At 41.4% G+C, this 25,752-nt stretch overlaps 1 protein-coding gene across 2 annotated transcripts in view; it reads right to left on the bottom strand.

The window, feature by feature from the left end:
• The window catches only part of FBXW8 (F-box and WD repeat domain containing 8), a 135,813-nt gene that overhangs the window by 15,117 nt on the left and 94,944 nt on the right, over positions 1 to 25,752 (bottom strand). Inside the window, exons 7-9 of one of the 2 annotated variants that reach the window (XM_088449240.1) lie at positions 25,144 to 25,353; positions 16,383 to 16,510; positions 3,219 to 3,392 (exon numbers count right to left, since the gene is read on the bottom strand). In XM_088449240.1, the coding sequence (XP_088305366.1) occupies positions 3,219 to 3,392; positions 16,383 to 16,510; positions 25,144 to 25,353 (512 nt within the window). The remainder of the gene's footprint in view (positions 1 to 3,218; positions 3,393 to 16,382; positions 16,511 to 25,143; positions 25,354 to 25,752) is intronic. The other variant, XM_088449241.1, reaches the window with a different exon arrangement.

Raw genomic sequence — 25,752 nt, 5'->3', positions numbered from 1 at the left:
TACATATGGCAAGACAGTTGTTGTCCGGATTTGGATAGAAATATTGCCAGATCAAAGAGGTGGAATGTTTGGTCTTCTGCCGAGGCATGACTGTGATGGGCTTTTTCATCCTATGGACAACAACTGTCTCCCCCGGAGCCTGATTTAAACAAACCACATCACCATCAGAATCCTCCTCGCCAACTTCCTCCTCAGTGCCAGCTACACCAGTATCCTCATCCAGTTGTACTTCAACAGTGACATCTTCAATTTGCATATCAGCAAGTGGACTGTGGGTGCTCCTTTCAGCACTTGCAGGGGGCGTGCAAATGGTGGAAAGAGCCACCTCTTCCCGTCCAGTGCTGGGAAGGTCAGGCATCGCAACCGCCACCACACTTAGACTCTCCTTGGGGATTTGTGATATCTTCTTAGAACGCACAGTTCTCCACTGTGCTTTTGCCAGCTTAACTCGTTTGATTTTTTTAGCGGGAGGAGGGCTTCCATCGTCATGTGAAGCTGAACCACTAGTCATGAACATAGGGAAAGACCTTAGCCGTTCCTTGCCACTCCGTGTCATAAATGTCATATTGGCAAGTTTACGTTTCTCTTCAGATGATTTAAATGTTTTTTTTAAGGTCATTTTCCTGAACTTTGTCATTTGGGATTGTATGTGCCCTCTACTATGACAATGGGCATCGGCCTTGGCAGACGACGTTGATGGCATGTTATCGTCTATGTCACGACTAGTGGCAGCAGCTTCAGCACTAGGAGGAAGTGGTTCTTGATCTTTCCCTATTTTATTTTTATCGGAGAAAGTTTGGTCCTCCATTTATGTTATATTGATTTGATATATACGTGCGACTAAGGCACACACAAACATAGAAAATATGTTTTTATTTTTGCTGGAGAGTAGTGCACTTTGTGGGTTACACCACCCTTTAAGAAATGAGCCAGCCGCTCTTTACTTATGGGACACAGGCGCACGCTTGGCACTACTTTGTTGATGCACGTGCGGCTACTGTGCACACAATTCACAAACACAGAAAAATTATTTTTTTTTTTTGCACTTGGGGGGAGCACCCCTGATGGACAGAGCACCCCCTGGACAACACTACAGCACCCCTTTAGGACTGGGACACTGCACAGGACTTTGGAGTGGACACAGCCCCTATGGACAACTGACTGCACAACACAGTCCAGCCATCCCCTATGGACTTTGGAGTGGACACAGCCCCTATGGACATCAGCAGCACAGCACAACACTACACTGCACTACACAGCCCAGCCAGCCCTAACTCCCACCCTCCCTCTTCACTGTCCACAGCCGAGTGAGAAAATGGCGCCGACGCGGGTACCTTATATAGGATCCAAAACCCGCGAGACCCGGAAGGCGGGATTGATGACTTTTTGCCTCGATTTCAGATCCGAGTCAGGCGGGAAAAGTCGAGCCTGACTCGGATCGGCCTCGGATCGGGGGGGCTCGGGGGGGTTCGGATTTCAGAAATCCGAACCCGCTCACCCCTACTTTTTAATACTTTGTTGCAAATCCTTTGCAGGCAATTACAGCCCACCAGACGCTGGGTTTCATCCCTGGTGATGCTCTGCCAGACCTCTACTGCAAATGTCTTCAGTTCCTGCTTGTTCTTGGGGCATTTTCCCTTCAGTTTTATCTTCATCAAGTGAAATGCATGCTCAATCGGATTCAGGTCAGGGGATTGACTTAGCCATTGCATAACATTCCACTTTTTAGCCTTAAAAAACTCTTTGGTTGCTTTTGCAGTATGCTTCGGGTCATTGTCCATCTGCACTGTGAAGCGCCGTCCAATGAGTTCTGAAGCATTTGACTGAATATGAGCATATAATATTGCCCGAAACACTTCAGAATTCATTCTGCTGCTTTTGTCAGCAGTCACATCATCAATAAATACAAGGGAACCAGTTCCATTGGCAGCCATACATGCCCACGTCATGACACTACCACCACCATGCTTCACTGATGAGGTGGTATGTTTTGGATCATGAACAGTTCCTTTCCTTCTCCATACTCTTCTCTTCCCATCACTCTGGTACAAGCTGATCTTTGTCTCATCTGTTCCAGAACTGTAATGACTTTTTTAGATGTTGTTTGGCAAACTCTAATCTGGTCTTCCTGTTTTTGTGGCTCACCAATGGTTTACATCTTGTGGTGAACACTCTATATTCACTCTTGTAAAGTCTTCTCTTGATTGTTGACTTTGACACATATACACCTACCTCCTGGAGAGTGTTCTTGAAGGGGTTTTTCTTCACCAGGGAAATACTTCTTCTGTCATCCACCACAGTTGTTTTCCGTGGTCTTCCGGGTCTTTTGGTGTTGCTGAGCTCTCCGGTGCGTTCTTTCTTTTTAAGAATGTTCCAAACAGTTGATTTGGCCACACCTAATGTTTTTGCTATCTCTCTGATGGGTTTGTTTTGATTTTTCAGCCTAATGATGGCTTGCTTCACTGATAGTGACAGCTCTTTGGATCTCATATTGAGAGTCGACAGCAACTGATTCCAAATTCAAATGTCACACCTAGAATCAACTCCAGACCTTTTACCTGCTTAATTGATAATGAAATGAGGAGGGAATAGCCCACAGTCCATGAAATAGCTTTTGAGTTGATAGTCCCATTACTTTTGGCCCCTTAAAAAGTGGGAGGCACATATAGAAACCGTTGTAATTCCTACACCGTTCACCTGATTTGGATGTAATTACCCTCACATTAAATCTGAAAGTCTGCAGTTAGAGCACATCTTGTTTGTTTCATTTCAAAGCCATTGTGGTGGTGAATAGAGGCCAAAATATGAAAATTCTGTCAATGTGCCAATATTTATGCACCTGACTGTATCTGCTTAATTTTTTAAAAAATATTTAGATGCACCATCTAGCAGAATAAATCTAACATTACCAGTAGATAAAGGATCTCCTTCCAGAAGGGGAAGAGATGGCTGTTCTCTTCCGTGTGTTTGCAATTATCAGTTCAAAAAGCACACTAAGAATTGTAGAACTGCAAAATTTTGGTACATGACATGATTTTGGTGGTTGGTTTTACGCAGAGAACTGCATGTAACCACCTTCCTCTTAGAAGAGAGGTCCTTCAGCTGCAAACAATGGAGAGAGTTTCTTTAACCAATGTATAAAGGCAGGAACTTGTATTTACAAAAATTGACCTTTACAGTCAAATGAATAAGACATGAAATAACGCAATAAAAAGTACCTTGCATGCATCTCCCATAATTTGGTACCCATTCTCTGATCCCAAGTACAGGTCAGACCCTCCTCTCCTCCAGAGACCACCTTCCAGTCATCCATGCGTACGGCCGAGACTCCCAAGTTGTGGGCATACAAGGAACAGAGAGATTTGCTGCAACGCATATCATACACACGCACCCTGTAACACAAATTATTACCTTATCACTCAAAAATCGATTTTAATTATTTGCTGGATACAGTCATAAGATCCCTTTAAAGACGTGATTAATATATATATATATATATATATATATATATATATATATCTCCTCATGAGCCAAACAGCACACACTCCAGCTTAAGTAGATAAGAGTGCACAGGACATATAATGTTACTGTATCGAGCAGAGAGAGCCAGCACATCCCTGCAATAATTGTTAAAGTTTTAATCCATCACAAAAAGGATCCATAGATAGCATCCATCAATAAAGTGCATATTCGTGAAAAAAGAGGTCACGGCATAGGGGTGACTGGAGACCAAAACACATGTATAGCAGCATGAAGTAACAGTCAGTAAATCCATGTGAAAAATAGATACTTATCACAGGTCAACCCCAGCATACAATGCCCGACAGCTGTTTCGATGTTTACTATGACACCTTCATCATGGGCAGCAAAATACATCCCCCAACAAACACAATATATACCTGTATATTAATCGACCAAACATAGACACCTGTATCAGGAAAAGTACTGGTTAAGGTGTCCGGAGTTACCAGACCCGGAAGTGGGGTAACACATGGTTGTGTGAGCCTCATGCAAGCCAAAGAAGAGATGCTCCGAAAACCGGAATTTGTCATAGAAACGTAAAAACTGGATACGTGCTTATGCTTATGCAGTTGGATTGAGAAGCATAAGCACGTATCCAGTTTTTAAGTTTCTACGAGTCAACTATTAGACGGTCAATCATAAACCACGGGCATAGGTCTATGCATTTTAATTATGAGGGTCCATAATATCCGATTCAGGGAACTGTATAATAATCTTTGGTCTTAAACACAAGTGTGTACACCTATTTTGAGATTTATCCCTGAGGAAGTCTCATAAAGAGACGAAACGCATTGGGTTTCAAAAGAAAGGTGGACACTACATTTTAACATTTCCCCGACTGGAAGGTGTATGTTATCCTTCTTCAAAGATCGGTTGGTTGTATTATCAATATTATGTAAGAAATTGTTCATCTACTACATTGTTGAATTTTAAATGAAGGAATATTATAATTTTTAAAATTTTTAGTTGCTTATTAATATTGGCCTTGGGCCTATTTTTTGGTTGTCTTGGTACGAGGGTATCTTTTTATAGAACCTCGAGGAGGACTTGAAGCAAGCTCATTATCTGGACTAATTGATTTGAATTGAGAAACAAGTAGGAACAACAGCGAAATTGTCTCTTCAAAAAGAAAGAAGACATATAAGTCCAAAGAGGGAGTGTATTGAATGTTACAATTTATGAAAAAGTTGTGTTTCATCAAAAGCGCCCCATCAGTAACCTATTTATATATATATATATATATATATATATATAAATATATATATTATTTATGAAATGGTATCGGTACACATTCTAGGTTTTGCTCTGACAATACACATTTGCACCTTTGGCTAACAAAAGGCCCCTTTATTATTATCAGTGCTGCAGGAAGTTTCCTACATTGCTCCTCTCTGTTATGCTGGGTACACACTACACGATATACCGTTCGTAAGGCTGACAAAGATATATCGTTCCGTGCAGATATATCGCGTCGGTTGTGCAGCACAGCAGATGCGATATATCAAACATATATTGTGCACATCTGCCTGTGTGTATGGGCGACTGGCCAACCTGTTATGTTGGCCGCATGAACCAGCGACATCATAACTGGGCGGGAAAATTTAAATGCCCGTCCAGTTGTGATGTCTGTCTAGACATGTCAAGCGGCAAATTGGTAAGTGTGTATGGGTACCAAATCAGTTGCTCACACGAAAAGTCATGTCTAATTAATCAGAACAATAATTAAATACAACCTAGCACTGATTTGATGTATTCAACGTGAAGTAGCCCTGCCTGCTGCCACGCTCTGACTCATTTACATGTGTATCCTTGTGTTATGCTTTGTGTGTGTATAAATACTGGTACTAAAATATATTATCATTTATTTTATATGGCGCCACAAGTGTTCCGCAGCGCCTTACAAAGTATAATTGGTGACCAGCGACTTACAGTACAATACAAGGACATGGATAACATACATTGCTACATTAGCGACCAATAACACCCAAATAGGCAACAGAGCATAAGCAACCAAGTGTTAGGTGTCCTAGGGTGGAGTAAGAAGTAGATGAAAGTAAAGTAAGGAGAAGCACACAAGGCTAGATGGCCCTTATTGCATTTTAAATGTAATTTCTTGGTGTTACATGCTTCATAAATGTTCTGCATTTTGCTTGTCTGATTTCTACCTCTGTACTACACTCTATTTCACTATGAATTTGTAAGACCCTGTAGAATCTTTTGACGCAATAAAAATATGCGATAATGATCACATGTTCCCCAGTAAATAAAATAATTTACATACACTACAGTTCATTCATTGCAATACACCCCCAGATTCTTTGAACTCTCTATAAAGGATAAACTTGATACGTGTATTACACAAAAATCAGGTCACGTGCTATGACACGCGGGTGCGGGCAAGTGGCTGCACCGTGCATAAAGGCTCCTATTCATGAGGTAAAGAAGTTGGGATGTATGTTAACAGCCAGATAATGTCTGATCCCTAAAAATAAACAAATTACCCCCGCAAGGTCACGAGGAGCTCATAGTGATATCAGATACATGCCCAATGCTGTTTTGAAACCAATTCGTCAACACATACACAGTGGAAGAATTCTGGTGTTCACCTTGTATTGTGACACTGTGAACACTTTTGAAAACATGTAAAGTGGTCTCGTAAATGTCTCCCAGGAAGGAGTTATTAATCGAAAAGCGAACTGCCATAGTCGCTTTGAAATATGCAGGGCATAGTTTGCGTGAAATTGCTCGCCTCGTGAAGGTTTCTCTTGGTGACGTGCAGTGTGCCCTCAAGAGATACGCTGTAAACAACAAGTGTATGTGATCACCTACGACCTAGACAACCTTGAGTGACCATAAAACGGGAGGACAAATTTTTAAGAGTGTGTTCCAAACAGGATAGATTCCAAACAACTCGTCAGATCCGTGCTGCTCTGATCGAAACAAGGAAGAATATCGATCGCGACTGTCAAGCATAGCCGAAAACCATTGCTTAGGACAGTGATTTTCAACCTTTTTTAACTGGAGGCACACTATACAAGATGCAGACCTTGGAAAAAACATACATATTGGCTCCCACATAAAAAAAACACATACATTGGCCCTCACAGGAATAAAAGGCAATACATTGGCCCCCACAGAAACAAAAAAAAAATAAAAAGACATTGTTGACCCCCAAAGAAAAAAACAAAAATTGCTCCCCCCAAAAAAACAAAGTACACTGGCTCCCACATAAAATATTAATATACATTTTTTTGTCCCTACCTGTTCCTCAAATACCAAGCTGTCAGCAGAGTGCAGGCAGGCTGGCTTGAGACCATGGGACTGGCTGGCTGAGCAGTTGGAGCTGGTGGCTGTGGGGCTGGCTGGATAGTGAGGCAGGCAGGCGTGTTGGCGGTGCTGGTGGCCGCGGGGCTGACTGGTGAGACAGGCTGGCTGGTGGTCGCAGAGCTGGCTGGCATCACAGAGCTGGCTGGCATCACCTATGCAGACGCGGTGGCGTGACATCACAGGTCACGCACACCGCGTTTCCAGTCAGGCTGCCCGCCCGCCGGCCAGCTCTGCGGCCCTTGCAGATGATCTGCATGAAGGCCATCAGCACCCCCAGTCAGCCTACCTGCCTCACCAGCCAGCCACGCGACCACCATTGCGGGGCTGATGGCCTTCATGCAGATCATCTGCAAGGGCCACGGGGAGCTGGCCGGCAGGCGGGCAGTCTGACTGGAAACGTGGCGTGTGTGACCTGTGATGTCGCGCCGCCGCGTCTGCATAGGTGATGACCCGTGCGTGCCTGAGTCTCTCAGATGAGCTCAGCGCTGCCCGGTCTGCAATACGGCAGATCTGACTGTGTGGCACACTTAACAACCGCTCGCGGCACACTAGTGTGCTGCGGCACAGAGGTTGAAAAACGCTGGCTTAGGACCATAAATAAAGTACAGGAGCTGGACCACTAGTCAGTGGAAGAAGGTTCTTTTCACAGATGAATCAAAGTTTGAGAAGTTTCAGTCCAAGTGGCGCAAGTTCGTTCATCATGTGACAGGCGAGCGCATGCTTCCTGTTTCCATTCAGCCTACAGTCAAGCGTGGAGGAAGCTCCATTATGTTCTGGGGATGTTTTGGAGGTGGTGTGGTTGGTGACTTCATAACAATCAAAGGAATCATTGACTCCAAATGCTACCAATAACATCCTGGTGCGCCATGCCAACCCTTCCGGCACCCGACTTATTGGTCGTGGTTTCACACTACAGCAAGATGATGACCCAAAACATACCTCTGGTCTTTGCAAAAAGTATGTTCAGTCAAAACAATGACAACAGGTGCTGAAGAACCTGATTGCAATCCAATTGAACTCCTTTGGGATCATCTGGACAGGTGTTTGAGATGTGCAAGTAACAAGCCAAAATCACCTTTGGGAGTTGCTACAAGACAAGTGGGCTGCAATCGGTGCTGAAACTTTAGGCACGTTGACAGACAGAATGCCCAGCGTTTGCACTACTGGATCACCACTAAGGGTGGATACTTTGATGAGAGAAAAATGTAAGGAAATCAATTTATTTGTAAACAATGAGTACAAAACTATTTGCCAAAATAAATATATATTCATCATAAACTAGCTTCTTTTGTTCAATACTTTCCGAAAAGTCGTTGATTAGGTGGTGTATTGAAATTAATGAGCTGTAGTGTATAAAAGATATTTAACATAACTACATAGGTAATGCTAAAAGACAGAGTACAATATAAAAGAGAAAACACTTAAACGTACATTTTAATTTTGCACATCTGTTACTACAAACCTAATTCCTAAGCATGGCCAACTTGCGGTCACTAGATATAAAATACTCCCAGCATTAGCATAAATACAGAATGTGGCTATATATATATTTTTATACTAGCCTTGTTTTGTATACTTATAATGTATCAGTTTTCTTAGAGACCTAAGTGTCCTGTTATTAAGTTGTGATACAATAAATTGCCACTGTAACACCAGCTGCCTCCATTAATAAATTAATTAAATCAAATATTGGTGGTGACCAGTGTTCGTATCTATTGCAGAGAGGCTGTAGTTTAATATTGCTGAATAAAATGGTAACAAATAAAAATTTTACCTATGGGAGCATAAAAACTTGCAATAGTGGTCACAGCACTAGGACATAAATGTAACACACTTAGGAAAATGCAAAAAAAATTCAAGAATAAAAATAAATTAAAAGGAAACACCCCCCTATTATTGTGGAGGGCAGCATGATAAAAGTGATCCAAGTTAAGTGCTAACTATACTGGGCTTTGCTACGCAATCACCTGTTTCTCACCATTTTTCCATCTATAATTAGTAATACAGGGTATATGTAATTCTTTTAAAATAAATAATAATGATTACACTTCTTACAGAACATAGTGGGCTATTACTCACGATATCTATCATTTAGCGATAATATATATAGCAATGTCAGACAGAGGCTGCTGTGGGATATTAAATTTAATTAGATTAGATTTTATTGTAAGGATGACATGACACAAATAATAAAGTTGATTATAGCAATATGAATTGAGAGGGGTCAACAAAAGGATGAATAGATAAATATCAAGATAAGGGGTTGGTTCTCTGTAGATTGACACACAGTAGGATTCCAGCTATTAAGGATAAAAACAGTATAATATGAATCAGTCTTGGTTTAGATTCCCTTAGTGATTGAGTGGTCCTCAGATTCTAAAATTGTTATGTAAAAGTAACTGCAATTTTATAGGCCAAGAGATCTGTCAATCAGTTGTCCAAGGGGATGATTTTTAGATAACAGATATGGGCCTGATAGACAGAAGCGATTGTCACTCTATCCATGATGGAGGTCTGAATAGTCTCTATACAAAATAAATGAAATCATCTTAGCTGGGTTTAGTATAGCACAGACGCATACAATACTTATTACACATACCAAGCTAAGACGTGAAGGAACCTTGCTGGTGGTTCATTCTTTAAATATTGGCTCCCACTTGCCATGTACTGTAATCTATTAATTTTAAGCTTTATTATAAACAGGGTTGGAGTTTTCATAACAATATGATAATAGGGAAAAAGGCTATTAGGTGTGGCTGTGGAGGGATGTGATAGTTCGGATATAAATACTAGTAGGGGACAGGACTAGTTATCATGGTGCAGGAGGGATTTATTTTATATTCCCTGAAAGGTAATCATAAAAAAAAGTTGTGTGACCCAGATGTTAGTCTAATTATGTAGATGTAGGAGACTAATCTTCATCCACAGGCCCCTGCAGCATGTGTACGGGAGATTGGCAGGTCGCTCGTATACACCAGCAGATGAAATGATATATCTGCAAGATATAGCTTCATCTATTGTGCTACACTGCAGATCGGATATGTCTGAGAATGACGTTGTTTACAGACATATGCGCTGTTCAAACCAGCATATCCGCTGTACAAACCAGCAGATGCACTATAGATATTTCACCCGTTCAATGGAACGGGCAATATATCTATCAGTGTGTACCCTACTTAATTTCAAGAGTTTGTACAAATCCTTATTGGTTACATTTAATTAATTTATAGTGGTATTTTATTTTGGAGTGGGTCTGAAGCCACCACCACACAACACCGATAACTGTTTCCTCCAAACTTCCACATTTGTTATATAGCGGTATCGCTGAAGCTGCACAATGGTTGCAAACCCGTCAAAAGCACCAGAGTATAAGGAGAATCTGTGTTTTGGGGTAGGGGGGGTGGGTTTATCAAAACAAAACAAAAAACTACCTTTTTCGTAATGGCTTATTTTAAACAATGTGCAATTTCTACCTCATCTGCAATATATAAGACTGTCTTCTAACAATTCATAAGGGGTTCCAGCAGTTAGTGGTTTCATTGCCCCAACAAGCGGACAGATTAGTGTATTTTGTAAATTGCCTTGTGTCTGTGTTTAGTCAGTTTACAATTTCTTAGTCATTGTCTTTTTGGCTATAGTTCTGCGTTTTATTTGTAAGCACTGAGGGCCTGATTCAGACCCACTCGCTAGATGCGATCGCTCCCTCTCAGCGTATGGAAATTCGGCTAAGTGACGTCAAGGCAGGCGATCGCACGGCAAGGCATAAGCACGCCCACTATGTCTTGGCGAGAGATCACTTTGTGTATGTAGACGCCCACCAGCCTGTCTTAAGATGCCCACTTGCGCACATCATCTCCAGGAAGTGAATAAAACCATTGCTACATCGAGCACCATTGGATGCAATCGCAGCGTTTGAGGTTGACCATACCCTGCCGCAAGCACTGCGAGCACTTCAGTGTATATTTCAACCAAGTGACGTGTCCTATGACGCTGGCAGATAATTATGCACGCCTCTGAAATGGCGTTAAAATTCTCAGGCACGTCTGTGTTCGCACTTCCACTCCCCCGTTTCAAGTGGCCTACCCCTGTTACCACCCACAAACGCTTGAGCTGTCACTCATTCAGCTGGGCTGTCTATGCTTGGCGAGCGAGTGTTTCCAGATCGCTCGTACTAGTTTGCGCACGTGCAATACGAAGCGTATACACATGCGCACATTGAAAAACATTGCTCGCACCGAGAGGGCAGTTGAAGGAAGCCGATGGGAGAGGAGGAACAGGAAGGAAGCAGGAGGGGTGTGTTGCCGGAGCTGGGCGCAGGGGATGCGGCCAAGGAGGAGCACCAGCCCCTGCGTGACCCGGTATTTGACTGGGGAAGGGTGTCAGTGGGTGGGACTTCGGCTGGACGGCTGCTGTCACAACACTGCAGCTGTTTAAAAAGTTTCACTAGGTGCTGCTGCCCCGTTGTTTCTGTCCCTGATCCTTGGGCCCCTTCTGATCCTCAGGGCCCAGTATGGTTGTCCCCCCGTTGTTGGGCCTGGATGTCAGAAGCCTTGCAACCATTCGATGCCAGGCAGACAGGCCTCGCTCACAACCTCAGGCTGGTAAGTATATCCTACTACACTATATTTAAAAAAGCACAATACATTGTAATTCATTGATGCTACCCCAAGCACATATTTTAATATGCCATGTATTACACATACTTTGACTACAAAACAGGCGGTGTAAAAAATATATATTAGTAAATTGAAGTCTACATCAATTGATATCTAAAATGTCCCATGTTTCCATATACAGGTTCATAAGAAGTCACGTCCTACCACTATGCACCCAGCAACCCGAGGAAGATAATGAAGTAGGAGGAGAGTCTTTTCAGGTAACAGATCATTTCCATTACTGTGATATACAAATCTTTCTATTTACAGGACCCTGGCATCTCCATGAATTCCATACTCTACAACATTATACTGACCATCAGGGAATTGCAGAGGACACACAGGAAGATGCAGATTACAGATTCATTTGGTTGAGAGATATGTGCTGCCTGCACAACAAGAAATTCTGCATCCCTAACAGCCCTCTATGGCTGCCCAGGCCACTCCTATTTCTTATATGGCTGCAGCTACACAGGTGATCCCCACAATATACGGCTAATAAAAACGTCATAAATGCACACACAGCCAACACATGTGGAAAGGCCTGGAATATATGACATCACCACAGCACACACATATTCTCACATTGACAACAGCCTACTCCGGGTTGGGTATGGGCTTCCAGCGTCAGGATTTAACGCTGAAGATCCCAACAGGGGTGGTAAGTATACTATCCCTATCCCTCTTCCCCATCCTAACCATAATCCCCCCCCCCCAGTGCCTAACCCTAACCCCCCTTTCCGCACCCTAAACCTAACACCCCCGGGTGGGTGCCTAACCCTTCCCCCCCCCTCCCTGTAGCCTATCCCTAACCCTCCCCGGGTCGACAATTTTTTTTCCCAAAAATGTTTTAAGGTTAGGGACTTGGGGAGGAGGGTTAGGCTGTTGGAGGGAACGGTTAGGCACCGAGGAGAGGGTTAGGGTTAGTAGGGGAGGGTTAGGGCTAAATAACAAGTGTAAACCATTTGTGTGTAGCCCTTTTGAGCCTGTTGACCTTTTAACACTGTCGACCATTTGTCAGTCCACCTTTTGTACCGGTCAACCTATTGCCTGTCGACCTATTTATTGTTGATCTATTATACCACACCCATTTGCAGTGTGTTAGATTGAAAATGGTGGTTTGGCAGCTAATTTTCAGTGGTTTTGCCTCTGATAAATTTGGAGAGTTGAAACCCACACAGAGACACATTGAAAACCAGCAATTTAAGAAGATCCTTACTGTACTTATTAAATGTCTCTAGCCTATCAAAGTTCTCTTTATCATAAAGAAAAATTAAGTTGAAACTTTATATTACATCTTATTCAAATTACTGACCATCTAGATAACGGCATATTATTATAATTGTACACAGTAGATTTTATTTTCTCTTTTTTCAATACTTTTTTCAATACTTTTAACATAAAATCTATATAATATGCAAGAAGATGTGTGTTTGTGTGGGTGTCTGTTTTTCCTTTATGCATGGCTAGATTTTAGTTCCTAGCTCCACCAAGTTTGGCATGGTGGTGTAGTTTTTGTTTAGGTGTGAACTTCGTCAGGGCCACACACTGTCACACAATCACACAAAACCGAGACACTCTTAAATTACACAGGTTCTGGGGCTGGCTTCATACACATTATGACTCACTCTGGTGGGCTCATGAGCAGCTGAGCACTCCATACATAAAGACTGTGGTAGACAGCATAATCTATCCACAATCTTTGATCCTGGCACAATAATAAGCATAATATACATTTGTGGATTGTGTACAGTGCAATTCATGTACCTATACTATAGCATACAATGATGCAAATAATATACACACAAACTAGATAAGAAGTGTACAACAGTCATTCCATGGTGTAAAATGTACAATGTTTAAACATAACAGTGTACATAGGGCTGTGCTCAATCAAAAGTAAATGGATGAGCGCCGTGCACACGAATTCTGAAAGTGTGTGCAACTTACTATACCTTATACAACTGTACAGTTAATATATAGCGTAATCTGGACAGAAGAGAGCACTGTTACAATGTACACAAACTATACCCTACACAAGAATGCGGATAATACACAGCAAACAGACTTTACTGGCTATATTTAGGAAGTAGCGGTGGTGATCGGCAAGTATGCCCTCACACCTCTATGTGTTGGCTTGTCATATTATCACTTTAATTCGGGAACGTGAATTACAAAGGATCTGTGGCTGATTAAAACCAGGTGACATGGAGACTTGAAGTCAGTCAGCCACAGAATCTGTGTAATTTATATGTGTACCAAATGAAGGTAATGATATGGCAAGTTTATCTATTGGGTGCAAGGGAAAGCTTTCTATGCTGGCAGACTGATCCGTAACGGCACATTGTGTCATATTGACTTTTCCCCATAGTGTATTTAAGTCAAGTCGTATAATGAGTACACGTTGAACCATAGCCTGTACACAAGATTTGTAGATGTTCCACAAAACCGTTTTATATCAAGCCTGGATGTGCTATATTGTTAACAGTTAGAAGTGCCAAACAATATATGTTTTATATTTCAACAAGACAATGACCCACATCATATAGCAAGCCACATTGGAGTGACTATAATACAAAATTCTAAATATCCTGGAGTGGTCCAGTCAAGGCCAAACATCAAATGCATTGAGAAACTCTGGAATGCTATTGCCTAATGATTGCCCTATCCAACCTGATGGGGCAATATAGAAAAGGCTGGGAGAGACTTCACCAAAGAGACTGATAGCTGTAATTACAGCTAAATATATTTATACCAAGTATTAAAGCAAGAAGGGTAAATACTTAGGTAATCAATTACTGGGTGTTTTTTATTTGCAATTAACAAAAAGCTTTAAAGTATTTTATGTTGATTAATGCTAAGAATCCCGAATAAATCCATTTTCAGAAAGTGTCCCTATGGTGTAAGAGTCAAACATTTCCAAAATGAACAGCTTCTCCCATCCTTTTAGCTGATTAGCAATTGCCTTCCCACAGACGCCAAAACACACCCCTGAGTGCACTATTCGGTACCTCACCATAACTTTCTAGCAAATACATATGACTGGAAATAACTGCCAAATTCCTCACCATACTCTCACCCTCGTTAGCATATGACTCTTATTACAATGGTTTATAATAAAGGCGAGTACATATAACTTTTCAGTCCTGACTGTAAGAATCTATACTTGTAATCCATACCCAAAGTAGTGCAAGTCCGGAAATATTTGTTCTGACAGTTCTAATTATGTATAAAGAGGTAAATGCCAAGGCTTGCCAAATTAATGCCTTTTAGGCTGGATTCTCCTGTAGACAGGTAGCCTTGCTCAACTTTGGAAATCAGTAAATTAATAGCAATTATGATCCGATTATAAGCAGGAGAAAAAAAATATGCTGGTGTAGTCACTTTTTCTATTTAGTGATAATAATATTACTAGATACGTCCTCTGAAAACCATAATCTAATGAACTTCTGCCACGCAATAGCATGTATTTGAACTGCAGTCCACTGGTACAACCAAACTAACTGAAGCAAAATCACACAAAAGACATAAAATACAGCACACAGCCAGAATGTCCGCAATCTTCATAATCTTTTAAAAAACACAAGTAACTTTCTGCATTGTACGAGATATGATGTTTTAAAAAAACGTAGTTGCAGCCCTTTACAGATAAATAATCAGTGCCCATTATTTTGGGGTGGACTAACTTGCTCAGTGACATAGTTCCCAATAACATTTATCAATCTGGCAAAGATGTATTTTGGAGCTGTATATTTGGAACTCAGACTAAAATGAGAAGAATAATTTTTCAAGAATGTCACGATCCAGTACCCTGAAATAACGAGCTCTGGCACAAACCCAGAGCTCTATGGCATCTTCACTCCCTAGGTTCTGAGGATTGGGGAAGGGTGCAGGTGCCTGGAATAGGAAGGTGGTAAGTGTCAGCTTGAAAAGAGGAAATGTTTCTTTGCCAAAACCCAGCACACCCAGCTCAGAAGAGGAAGAGGAACACTTTGCCAAATAAGTCATCTGGTAACATTCTGCTGTGGTTTTACTATTCACAGTTTAGGCCTATGCTAAAAGCCCTTGAACATAAACACAGGACATGTATACCATGCATCATATATGTTTTCATCCAGTCTACAGCCCTCACCTGGAGGCAGTGGGTGGTACGACTCATTCTTACCCGTAGATATGTGCACTTGGCTATGGAGCATGCACTGCGCAAAAAGTTGTGCGCAAAACGGACTTGCACCCAACTCTGCATTAGCCCCATTGGTTCTGACCAGCAGAGTATCCACCATTAAAAGAGTGTATAGTGCACTAGGGCCCATGAGCCCATACTGTCTCCTTGACTTATATGCATTGTACATTAAGGGTGGCACATATAACAATGTATTTTGTTGTTTTTAAAAATAAAAAATAAAAATGTAAGTTTGTTTGTTTGTTTGCTTTACAGGGACGGTGGAGAAGTACAGTATGTCCCGATTAACACTGCTACCCTAATCCAACACTGCCAGCAGTTCTTATGGTGCTGCTGGGTTCGGTGGAGGAGGTATCAGAGTGTTGCTGTTGGGTGGTCTATGGTGTGTGCAGATCATCATTAGTGGGCGTCATTGACACAGTGCTAAATTTCTCCACACATGGAGGTGGGAGCTGCTGCTGTGAAGACCAGAGATCTGGAGATTGGGTGGCGATATTGAGACACATGTGACAAGGGAACAACTGTGGGGAAGTAAACGTGACAGGTAAAGAGTGGGGAGGGTACAGGTCCTATATGTTTGCATACTGTTTTCCATTGTTGAATATGACACAAACCCTCCTGGAGTGATATGGGGCAAGAGCTACACTTTCACACAGGACCTTTACATATATAAAATGCCCCTGGCTCTAACCTACCTTCTGTCCCTGTTTCCAGTAACCAAAAGATGAGGAGGGCTGTCTTTTAGGTTGATACACGTAAAGTCTCCCGTGGAGTTACCCAACGTTGTGATGCACTGACCAGTTTGCAGGTTGTATACATAGATCTGTGAATATATTATGGTACAGACAGTCAAACAGCCTCTTTGAAATATGCTATAATAACCCATAGTATAATCCGGTGGAACACAAAAAAAAACAGATTTAAGAGTTTTACAAGGTAATAAATACCAGTGAATTAATTTCAGGGTCAAAATTACTTTAGTAACAAAAGTGCTCATTAGGAGACTGGGTTTTCACGCCATATATTAGGATATCTAAAGATGCAACAAAAAAGTTTATGGTACATGAATAATGGATGCTTCATTTAGCAAGCAGCTTGCTGTAATCTGATGTCATTTTTGACAATGAGCCAGAGTGGCTATGGGGCCAGTTTCAGTGAATATAAAATATTGGGCCTGCTAACAATCAGAAAATTGACATCTTATGCCATCCCAAAGGTGATGAGAAGTGGGCAGCGGTAAACTTTGTAGCCCATGGCACTTAGAGATCTTCACAGTACACAAAAATAGGTCTCACGAGGGTGATAACTGGTGTTCTTACTCAACCACCATAATGTAAGGATGTCTAAATACCTTCTCAAAGCTAACACTATTAAGACAAATTATGCATCTATCTCCCATGTATGAGAAATTCTCTATTCCATTCAATATGTAACCTTTACACTTCTATATATGTCTGTATGCATGTAATATATATATATATATATATAAAAAATAATTATATCTCTCGACGGAAGAAGGTTGCAGCACTCCAGGTTCTTACAAACAACACGACACCTGCATATAAACTGCAACATTTCAGTGCATGCGCGCAGCATCCATTCAGCTACTCCGGGGACCTCCCGACCAGACCACCCGCGGGACACTTGGCCCGCGGGTGGAACAACAGGACAGTGCTATCCCGCTGAAATCGGGATGTTGGGAGGGGTGCGCCCTCTATGGGGTGGCGCCCCTGTTCGACCGCACTGGTTGGACACCCCAAGAGCCGGCCCTGTTTGGGATCATTGTCTTGCTGAAATGTCCACCCTCGTTTCATCTTTAGCATCCTGGTAGATGTTAGCAGATTTTTATCAAGAATGTCTTGGTACATTTTTCCATTCATCCTTCCTTCAGTTAAATGAAGTATGCCAGTACCGTATGCTGAAAAACAGCCCTACTCCATGATGTTCCCACCTCCAAACTTCACTGTTGGTATGGATTGAAAAAATTGGCTGCGCTCAATTCTACACATTATAAATCACACTGTAGTGAAAAATACATTAAAAGTTTTTAATGTGGCAATAATATGTACAGATAAAAATTATATTCAAAATATATGGAACATGTATATGTTCCTATTTGAAATACATACATACATACAGACAACATATATTACTATCAATATTGAATAAAACAGGTTAGATATATATGGTCAGTGTTCCTGGTCATATCAGGCCAGCAAAAAAAATAAAAAATAAAAGAATAAATGTTTCTCTTGGATAGAATACACTGTATCTGTGGTAACTTGTAAATATATTGCAGCAATTGGATATATTGTTGCTATTGAATAGCACGGAGTGAGCTCACCCGATTCTGGTAGAAATGTTGTCTATGATCTGCAGATCAGGGGTCTCAATATTCCACGTAAAAAAAATGCTGTATTGTCTCAATAACTTACAGCGCTTGTACTGATTTCTTTCCGTCGCTGGAAATCAATTGTCTCCCTCTTGTCACGGAAAAGCTTATTGTTGTTGCTCCGCTCCGTGTCAGGCAGTGTAGATAGTGGTGGAGCCGCTGGCCGGCTCTGTTGCACAAACACCCGGGAGCGGGCACCTGCAGTGATGGACAAAGTACCCGGTGAAGCTTCACACTGGTCTGGACACCCGACCGGAATCCCCCGTGCACAAAGGAGCGGCAGATGTGGGTGTCTACAGAGGCAGTCGGGCAGTATGGCTCTCAATGTAGGCTCCTTGGTTGTTTGTACTTTCGTTGGAGTCTGTCTGTTAAGAGAGCATATACGCTGTTTGGTTCAGGATGTTGTGTCCGCTTGAGAGGGAGAGAAGTGGCTGCTTTCTGGATCATGTACCACAGGATCAGCTGTATGGGCTCAACGCGTTTCCGTGTGTCTACACACCTTCGTCAGGATCCTGGTAGATGTTAGCAGATTTTTATCAAGAATGTCTTGGTACATTTTTCCATTCATCCTTCCTTCAGTTAAATTAAGTATGCCAGTACCGTATGCTGAAAAACAGCCCTACTCCATGATGTTCCCACCTCCAAACTTCACTGTTGGTATGGTGTTCTTGGGGTGATGTGCAGTGCATTTCTCCTCCAAACATGGTGTGTATTATGGCATCCAAAGAGTTCAATTTTGGTCTCATATGACCAGACTATATTCTCCCAGTATTTCACAGGTTTGTTCAAATGCTGTGCAGCAAACTTTAAAAGAGCTTCAACATGCTTTTTCTTCAGCAATGGAGTCTTGCGTGGTGAGGGTGCATACAGGCCATGGCGGTTGAGTGCATTACTTATTGTTTTCTTTGAAACAATTGTACCTGATAATTCTAGGTCTTTTTGAAGCTCTCCACAAGTGGTCCTTGGCTCTTGGACAACTCTTCTGATCTTTTCACTCCTCTGTCAGAAGTCTTGCGAGGAGCACCTGGTCGTGGCTGGTTTAGGGTGAAATAATGTTCTTTCCACTTCCAGATTATGGCCCCAACAGTGCTCACTGGAACATTCAGAAGTTTAGAAATCCTTCTGTAAGCAATGCTATTAGTATGTTTTGCAAAAATAAGGTTGCAAAGGTCTTGAGAGAGCTCTTTGCTTTTACCCATCATGAGATGTTTCTTGTGTGACACCTTGGTAATGAGACACCTTTCTATAGGCCATCAGTTGGGACTGAACCAGCTTATATTAATTTGCACTGACAAGGGGCAGGATTGCTTTCTAATTGCTGATAGATTTCAGCTGGTGTCTTGGCGTGCCTTTTTGCACCTCCCTTTCTTCATGTGTTCAAAACTTTTTTGCTGTGTCATTTCACATAACTTAATTTATGGACACTTATGGTTTTGATTTCTTTGTAGGTTTCGATTGCATGGGTTGTTGCTGACATTTGGTGAAAATTTCATTACAATAGCCCCATTACGAATATATTTACTGAGAAAAATGTTGATGTGTTCAATAATTATTTTGTCCACTGTATGTGTGTGTGTGTGTGTATATATATATATATATATATACATATATATACATACATATGTATATTATATATATATATATATGCATACATATAGAGTACTGCGCAAACGTTTTAGGCAGGTGTGGAAATAATACTGCAAAGTGAGAATGCTTTCAAATGACATCATTCTTCTTTTTTTTAAGATAGTGTTGCATTTCTGCTAATGTACATATAGTGCATCCAGAAAGTATTTACAGTGCTTAATTTTTTCCACATTTTGTTATGTTACAGCCGTATTCCAAAATGGAATAAATTCATTTTTGTCCTCAAATTTCTACACACAATACCCCATAATGACAACGTGTAAAAAGCTTTTTTGAGATTTTTGCAAATTTAATATATATAAAAAAAAATCATATGTACATAAGTATTCACAGCCTTTGCTCAATACTGCGTTGATGCACCTTTGGCATCAATTACAACCTCAAGTATTTTTGAATATGATGCCACAAGATTGGCCCACCTATCTTTGGGCAGTTTCGCCCATTCCTCTTTGCAGCACCTCTCAAGTTCCATCAGGTTGGATGGGAAGCGTTGGTGCACAGCCATTTTCAGATCTCTCCAGAGATGTTCAATCAGAATCAAGTCTGGGCTCTGGCTGGTCCACTCAAGGACATTCACAGAGTTGTCCTGTAGCCACTCCTTTGATATCTTGGCTGTGTGCTTAGGGTCATTGTCCTGCTGAAAGATGAACCGTCGCCCCAGTCTGAGGTCAAGAGCGCTCTGGAGCAGGTTTTCAGCCAGGATGTTTCTGTACATTGCTGCATTCATCTTTCCCTCTATCCTGACAAGTCTCCCAGTTCCTGCCGCTGAAAAACATCCCCACAGCATGATGCTGCCACCACCAAGCTTCACTGTAGGAATGGTATTGGCCTGGTGATGAGCGGTGCCTAGTTTCCTCCAAACATAACGCCTGGCATTCACACCAAAGAGTTCAATCTTTGTCTCATCAGACCAGAGAATTTTGTTTCTCATGGTCTGAGAGTCCTTCAGGTGCATTTTGGCAAACTCCAGGCGGGCTGCCATGTGCTTTTGACTAAGGAGTGGCTTCTGTCTGGCCACTCTACCATACAGGCCTGTTTGGTGGATTGCTGCATAGATGGTTGTTCCTCTGGAAGGTTGTCCTCCCTCCACAGAGGAATGCTGTAGCTCTGAAAGAGTGACCATCAGGTTCTTGATCACCTCCCTGACTAGGGCCCTTCTCCCCCAATCGCTCAGTTTAGACGGCCGGCCAACTCTAGGAAGAGTCCTGGTGGTTCCGAACTTCTTCCATTTACGGATGATGGAGGCCACTGTGCTCATTGGGACCTTCAAAGCAGCAGATATTTTTCTGTATCCTTCCCCAGATTTGTGCCTTGAGACAATCCTGTCTCGGAGGTCTACAAACAATTCCTTGGACTTCATGCTTGGTTTGTGCTCTGACATGCACTGTCAAGTGTGGGACCTTATATAGACAGGTGTATGCCTTTCAAAATCATGTCCAATCAACTGATTTTACCACAGGTGGACTCCCATCTAAGCTGCAGGAACATCTCAAGGATGATCAGTGGAAACAGAATGCACCTGGGCTCAATTTTGAGCTTCATGGCAAAGGCTGTGAATACTTATGTACATGTGATTTATTTTTACACGTCATTATGTAGAAGTTTGAGGACAAAAATTAATTTATTCCATTTTGGAATAGGCTGTAACATAACAAAATGTGGAAAAAGTGAAGCGCTGTGAATACTTTCCGGATGCACTGTACATCACCCAATGTAAGTTGATTTAAACAATTTTGAATATATGACTGTTTCATATAGAGGTGCGTAGGACCCCATAATTATCCTGACAGGAGACTCATACCACTAATCTGTGCTGTTGGATACAACCATCTCTGTTTTACCCTGTCTGTTGCTTTCCGCTTGTCTCGCATCATGACGCCGCTCATCACATACAACATAATAATGAGTGAACAATTACTGTCTCCCACGAAATCAACACACTCATGCTAGCGACTGTGATCATTACTATTATATGATTGGCTACACGTTGTTCTAACTCCAGCCACTTATGAGGACATCTAGGACAAGCAGGAGATAAAGACTAAATACAGTAAGGTGCTCAGTTAATAATAAGTGGTGCATTTTTGCCCATTTACAACTGTGAATGTATACATAACAAACATGGTTTGCAACGGCAGTTTAATTGTACAGGCACACATAATGATCTAATAATTTAGATAATGCAATAAAAGCATTTATTTCTTGCCAGTTCCCACAAGACCCTAATAAACAACTATTGATCTAAAATGTAAAATATAATTTGCAGTGTAGTCAATTTTATAAAGTTTAGTGTACAAATGAGCATATTGCCATCTTACCCATAATCTTCTAAGATTGCCATAAATGTAGTGGAAATCAAGATGACAACACGGAATGAAGATAGATTAGCGCACTGAGCAGAGATGTAAAATTATTCATCACTAGTTATTTCAAACACTTTTACCCAAACACAAGATGTGTGTGGATATGGGATGGGTCCAATCACAAAGCTCTCTTCCTCTTCAGGGTGCAGAGAGTAATTATCCTAAGAGGCGCAACCTGATTGATTTGCAGGGTGATGTCAGCTGGGAAAGCGGTGCCAAGCACCAGTCCCCTGTACCTAGCACACTGCAGCCATCTGGATTACTTCATTTCTGTGGCTATGATTCGTTTACACAGTAATGATTATCTTAACCCATTCAGTGTTATTCATTACATCTGCTATTGTAACAAAATACATTTCTTGGCAACAGGTTTTATCTCTTCGGCTATAAAAACGAGCACAAAGGCGATATAAAAGAACCAGTTACTGAAGACGGATTTATGTATCACGGCACAAATGAAGCAAAATAATTGCTCTATATGCGGAAAAGCATGTGGCCACATAAATGTACGCATGCATTCAGCTCTTAACACAAAGATTTTTATTGTAAACATGACGGAATTTGCAAAAATAAATAGGACTTTACTTAAGAATCCGGTACATAGAAAATGTGCTTTGAAAAAAAGAGCATAGTCTTCAATAAACAGAGATTTTCAAGGTGTTTTTTTTTTTTTTAATAAACGGATTCCTTTACAATTGATATACAGCTAGAAACAAGGTCAAACAAGTTGTGCAATAACAATAAGAGGCAAGGAAACAGTAGAAAATAAATTAAAACTAATATGGAGAAAATATAGAGAATAATTCTTATGGGACATAAGAGACAAAGCCCAGATATGCAGAAATAAGAACTGAAACACATTAGGTCTCATCAAACCTTTCCGTGACCAGAATTCCTATTCCCAGCTTATTAAATTATATAAACCCTGGTTTTGTGCTGCATTGAGGAGCATTAGGGTCAACCTGTTACCATTCACAATTCTAGGTCTAATTTTTACAGTGTACTTGTCATGCAGTTTTGACTGCCACTATTAATAGTATAGCCTGTGTAAAAGCACAGACTGTAGCAAGGGTGTGAAAAAGGATGATAGCCTCAGGCTTTCACGCACGGGGCCAGTGACGTAACTATAAATTTTGCTCCCCTCTGCCAAAAATGTTTCTGGCGCCACCCCCCCCCTTCCCATGGCATTTTGGTAAAACTAATAAAGGGACGTTTCTAGGCAATTTGGCTACCAGTGCGAACAGTTAAAAATGCCATAGACAGTTTACATTATTTGTAATTTTTCCACCTTATAGTAGTGCCCATAACACTATGCCACATACCATAATGCCCCTTACACATTATGCCACACAACGTAATGCCCATTACACATTATGCCACACACCGTAATGCCCATTACACAATATGCCACACACTGTAATGCCCATTACACAATATGCAACACACAGTTATGACCCTGACACCATTTTATGCCCCACAGTAAGGCTTCTAATTACTTTAAATTACCTGCTCGTTGTCAGGCTTCTAATTACTTTTAAATTACCTGCTTGTTGTCAGGGGTCTCATGTTCGTTGCCAGGGGTTTCACGGCAGAAGATGCATCTTTCTGCATCTTCTGCTAGCGGCACCAGTGTTCCTGGCACTTCCGGGTAATGCTATGCGCACTGTGCTTTCCTGACAGACGCTAGAGATCAAGTAGAACCTCTAGCATCTGTCTCCTCCTAGGTAGAGGAACATTTTCAGCAGATTCCATGCAGACTGCTAGACCACAAGGAATCTGCATAAACACTGTCCCAAAACCCCCCCAAGTCACCACAGGGTCTACGGGGGCTATTGTTACGACCCTGCCCGGGGCTATTCAATTAGAGTCCCTTTGTCACTCACGCGGCTTGTTAACGCCCATTAAATCAACATGTTAAAGTGCTTTAACACATAAAACCGTGAACTTATCACGGATTCTATGTGATATGTGCCTCGCTTCACCCGTTAACTGGCTAATTAACAGGGATTTCTTTTCGGGTGTGATCAGACTTAGAAACAAAATCTCCGATAAGTGCAGCCTACTGGCTGCCTCCGCGGGGAATTGAATTACTTCTCTTAGTGTGATATACAGTTATTAATACAAATGCCATCACTGAACTAGATCAGCTATAAAATTGCCCCTTTCTGTGTCATATATGCCATAAGCATTATTTATATGAGTAACTTGTGTGGGCAAAACACTGCTTAACTTGATATAGCCATGTAAACTGGTCACGAACGTAATACACAACACCACATGTAACACATGTTGTCTGCACAGATATCTGATAAATGTAGTCACCGTGAAGGTAAAGAAAACCTGTAGCAAGGGTATAACTAGCAATCTCAGGGCCACTTAGTAAATCATTCCAGTTTTACCACTCCAGGGTCCTTGAACTACTCTACTGAAATACTATTGTTGGCTTTACTACACATGCCCTTGTGGTTGGTCAGAATGGCAGAACTGAATAATCCAGAGAGGTAGGAGAATCACCACACTGAATACACATCACTGGAGGGACCTCACTAGCTCATCAGATTATTGGTCCAGTCACAGCAGCACAAATTATTTCAGAAGATTGGTGTATTGATCTTGTGAGAGGTAGTGACCTGGTCACTTGTCTGTTTCTGTAAGGTAGGGCTGCATGTGATAGGGATTATTAGCATATTGTAAAAAAAATCATTTATTTGAACATGATTTAGAAAATGTGCACAGATACTTCCCTTGGGATATTAAAAAAAAAAAAAAAGAGTAATTTACTGAAGCTTCCACATTATTTTTTCTATGGTTCGCTGTAAAGGGACACAGGCAAACATCTGTGATGAGGTGTGTCTGACTAGTAGGTGACAGGTTTGGGGAGAAGGATCACTTTTTCTACCTAGGTTTATCCTTTATTTTTATTATTTTACAGAAGAGGACTAGCTAAGTCATTGCAAGCTGTAGGTAATTCATGTCTATCCAAATGGTTCCAGAATCACAGATCCAGTCCTAGGGAGAACATTTGTTATTTGGTCAAGTGACAAGTGACTTTACCTTATTGCCATTATTGGTGAACCAGCCATAGCTTTTTACTCCAAATGCTGCCTGATTAAATGAGACATCCAGACAGGTGACTGGCTGACCATACGTGGAGTGCAGTATTTTTTTTGGAACCTCTGGCTTTAGGAGATAGACTATTTCTTCAGCAGCTGCTATGGTGACAGGGCCTCCACCAGAGTCATGAATCAGATGGATAAAATTTACCTGCAACAAAGGATGCATCAAGTACATAAGACAAAAAAAGAAAAACAATCAACATGCGTTACATGAATGTAATAAATAAAATAATAATAATAATAATAATTACCCTGTCACCATAACTTAGGGGTATAAGTACCTTTTTATGGAGAGATCTGTCCATGCTCTATAACAACAATCTACCATCATGGCTGGTACATTTAAACCCTCCTGCCTGGCCTAACAAGGCTCAGTGTGGTGTCCACACTGACGTGTCTGTGCCTCGGGCATCATATCAGCTGCACTGTAACTGCAGGACTATGTTAACTATGTGATTGGCTGGAAATAGGCGGTGTTCGTCCCTGACTTCCTCTAGAGAATGCAATTCAGCTTCTGAGATGATACAAATTGGATAATGCCATCTGA

The sequence above is a fragment of the Taudactylus pleione genome, unplaced genomic scaffold (genome assembly GCF_031769625.1).
Source record: "Taudactylus pleione unplaced genomic scaffold, aTauple2 ptg000479l, whole genome shotgun sequence".
Classification (NCBI taxonomy): Eukaryota; Metazoa; Chordata; class Amphibia; order Anura; family Myobatrachidae; genus Taudactylus; species Taudactylus pleione.
The sequence above is the reverse complement of the archived record's forward strand: the minus strand, read 5'-3'. Positions and strand labels throughout refer to the sequence as shown.